This window comes from Chiloscyllium plagiosum, chromosome 39 (assembly GCF_004010195.1).
Source record: "Chiloscyllium plagiosum isolate BGI_BamShark_2017 chromosome 39, ASM401019v2, whole genome shotgun sequence".
Classification (NCBI taxonomy): domain Eukaryota; kingdom Metazoa; phylum Chordata; class Chondrichthyes; order Orectolobiformes; family Hemiscylliidae; genus Chiloscyllium; species Chiloscyllium plagiosum.
Window position 1 is genome coordinate 16,286,819 of NC_057748.1, and position 3,277 is coordinate 16,290,095.

Genomic DNA, 3,277 nt, shown 5'->3' on the forward strand with positions numbered 1-3,277 from the left:
TCAAAATGATCCCACAGTGCAAAGTCAGCAATGTTCAGACAAAGAAAGGGATAAATACGCAGTGAAATGCTACAGGCCTTAATAAATAAGACCGTTTTAATACCCATAACTAATTTGATCCATCACATACAGTCAGTAGTCCCAGTCACTATTGTCTCTCCCTGCAGATTGAAGGAAGAGTTTTTAAGGCATGAGTTTACAATTAAACCATTGGTCGCGTTGTTGCCACACTGTATGAGGATCGTGGTGCATTGTCATTGAGAAAGTACTGACCTTCTTTCTTTAAAATGTGGTTATGTCCTAATTGACTGGCTTCCAAATGATCTTGTTGGAATGTGACAGTTCCTCTCTGCTGACCATGGTCGAAGCCTGAGAGTTGAGGTTGTGGATATATCCAGCCTGGATTCTGTGGACACTCTCTATCCCTTACTGTTGATCACTCTCCAGGCCTTGCCCCTGGTGCCCCCACCTCCTGTAATCCCATCTGTGTGAGGGGCCATTTCATTTTATTGGAATTTCTGGCTCGATCATCCGAAGTATTTCTCTCACTGGATGTATATTGCTGTTCATCACTGGCAGCTCTTGGGCTACGTTGAATCTTTAAGGGCATCTTCCTCCAGCATTGATTTGGCTCATCCTGCGTGTCAGACAGGCTTTGTTGCTTGCAGGATGTGAACTGAGCTTCCTTTGGCGAGATGTCTGGATTGTAATACTGCAAATCATAGAGATACAGGATGCTGCCTTGTTCTGGGCTGCCTTCCCTGTACCATGCATCATCAATTCCCTCCAAAACAGGATGGCACGCAGCAGAGGAAGACTCTGTTGAAATCCACTGAGTTTCCTTTAGCTTGCTTTTTTTTTCAGAGAACAACTGAAACATTCTGAACTCAGTAACTGCCATTCTCTTTTCCACTGTTTCTTCTCTTGACTGCGCAAAAGCAAAATTATTTTTTTTTGATCCAAAGGGAGAAAGTGAGGACTGCAGATGCTGGAGATCAGAGTTGAGAGGATGGTGCTGAAAAAGCTCAACAGGTCAGGCAGCATCCGAGGAGCAGGACAATCGATGTTTCCAGCTTAAGCCCTTCATCAGGAATGAATCATTGGTTCCTGATTAGATTTTTTTTAGATTAGATTCCCTACAGTGCGGGAACAGGCCCTTCGGCCCAACCAGTCCACACTGACCCTCCAAGGAGTAACCCACCCAGACCCATTTCCCTCTGACTAATGCCCCTAACACTATGGGGCAGGAAGGGCTTATACCTGATTCTCCTGCTCCTGGGATGCTGCCCTGACCTGCTTGATTTGTCCAAAGCACGGTGAAAACTTCGGGCCATTGGTCTACCAGAGCTCGGGAAGGAACCGAGATTGGCAGGACTTTCTCCTCACGTTCCCAGCAACTTTGCTCTGCACTCGGTTTATGGCAGCTGTATCGCTCCAAAGAACGTCCCGTCTCCGTTTAATGCAACGTGGGCTTGCACCCGTGGTATGACCAGTTCCAGCTCATCCCCTGCTTCCAGCTTTGCAACGCCAGCGGTGAAGCAGGAGTTATTGGGGCAACAGGCGGGCATATTCTGGATGCATCGAAAGAGAATCGAGGTCCGCGGCTCGCTGCCAACAATGTGGGCTTTGATCCTTTTTATAAAGTGTCCCATTGTAAAAATATTATCCTTGTACCACACTTGGCTGTAAATCAGGAAGAACCCGGCTTCTTTCACGGAGATCTTGTTGCCCATTCTGTCCAGAGCTGTTCCTTTCTTCAGGCTGAGCATCCAGGGGACAAGGGTCCCCTCCACATGACTCTGAGTGGAAACAGGTCTCCGTTCGGTTCGACAGGCTTGCTGGTGCCTCCCGGGGAGGCACTTTTGGCAGTTGCTCGCTCTGACCGCCGGCCGCTGGTCACTCGTTGCGATGAGTTGCACAAACGACTGCCGACCTTGCTCGGGAAGCGACCGCCGGCTGCGAAATTTCGCTTCTCCGTCTCGCAACATCTCCCGGCTGCGCCGCCTCCCCGGGAGCAATTCACCGAGCTGGCCGACTGAGCCGCTCCAGTTGGCCGCTGGCCCCTTGGTGCCTTTCGCCAAACGGTCCAGTTGGAACTTATAGGACTCCAGCTCCTCTCTCATCGAGGAGATTTCCGCCCTCAGTGCAAGGACGTGGTGCAAAGCCACGGCTGCTACATAAGTCGACATCAGGGCGGCTGAGGTGAGGACACAGGCTGAGAAGATCAAACATCTGTGTTGTATGTCGAAGCCAGTCTTTTGGTGAACTGCGTTCATCTTTATCACAAATTCCGCTTTTTGACGAAACTGGTGCAACAATCCAAAACAAGAGTGCCATTTCCTGTCAGCTGGTGCCTTTTTAAGACCTGTAATTCTCAGCATTTCTCTTTGAAATCAATCTGAAGGATCTTTAGCTGAATCTGTCGCTGCAGGAGACTATAACAATGCATGTTAGATTTCCGATAATGTAGCTGAACCATTTACCATAAGAAGATAGGGAGAAGGGGGAAGCTCAGATCTATATCTGATTTGGTCAGATTGGCTGATAAAGAAGAATTGACATCAGGTTTTTCACTTTAACCTTTTAACACTGGCTTTATCAGCTCATATTATTGCAGCATTTAAAAGGCTAGTAGAAAGTGAGGACTGCAATTCTGGTCGCCTCACTTTAGGAAAGATGTGGAAGCTTCAGAGAGGGTGCAGAGAAGATTTACCAGGATGTTGCCTGGAATGGAGAATAGGTCGTACAAGGATAGGTTGAGAGTGCTAGGCCTTTTCTCGTTGGAACGGCAAAGGATGAGGGGTGACTTGATAGAGGTTATAAGATGATCAGAGGAATAGATAGAGTAGACAGTCAGAAACTTTTTCCCCGGGTACAACAGAGTGTTACAAGGGGACATAAATTTAAGGTGAAGGGTGGAAGGTATAGGGGAGATGTCAGGGGTAGGTTCTTTACCCAGAGAGTGGTGGGGGCAAGGAATGCACTGCCTGTGGGAGTGGTAGAGTCAGAATCATTGGCGACCTTTAAGCGGCATTTGGATAGGTACATGGATGGGTACTTAATCTAGGTTAGAAGTTCGGCACAACATCGTGGGCCGAAGGGCCTGTTCCGTGCTGTATTGTTCTATGTTCTATGTTATATGTTCTAAACAGGCCCTTCGGCCCAACAAGTCCACACCGACCCGCCAAAGCGCAACCCACCCATACCCCTACATTTACCCCTTACCTAACACTACGGGCAATTTAGCATGGCCAATTCACCTGACCTGCACATCTTT

The 3,277-nt window shown here is 48.2% G+C and overlaps 1 protein-coding gene across 1 annotated transcript; it reads right to left on the bottom strand.

Annotated features, from left to right (window-relative positions):
* Positions 1-1,225: 1,225 nt before the first annotated feature.
* On the bottom strand, positions 1,226-2,643 carry LOC122541982 (tumor necrosis factor ligand superfamily member 13B-like). The gene has a single exon (XM_043679277.1). The coding sequence runs from the start codon at positions 2,379-2,381 to the stop codon at positions 1,416-1,418; it is 966 nt and encodes a 321-aa protein (XP_043535212.1). The 5' UTR covers positions 2,382-2,643; the 3' UTR covers positions 1,226-1,415.
* Between the last annotated feature and the right edge of the window lie 634 nt (positions 2,644-3,277).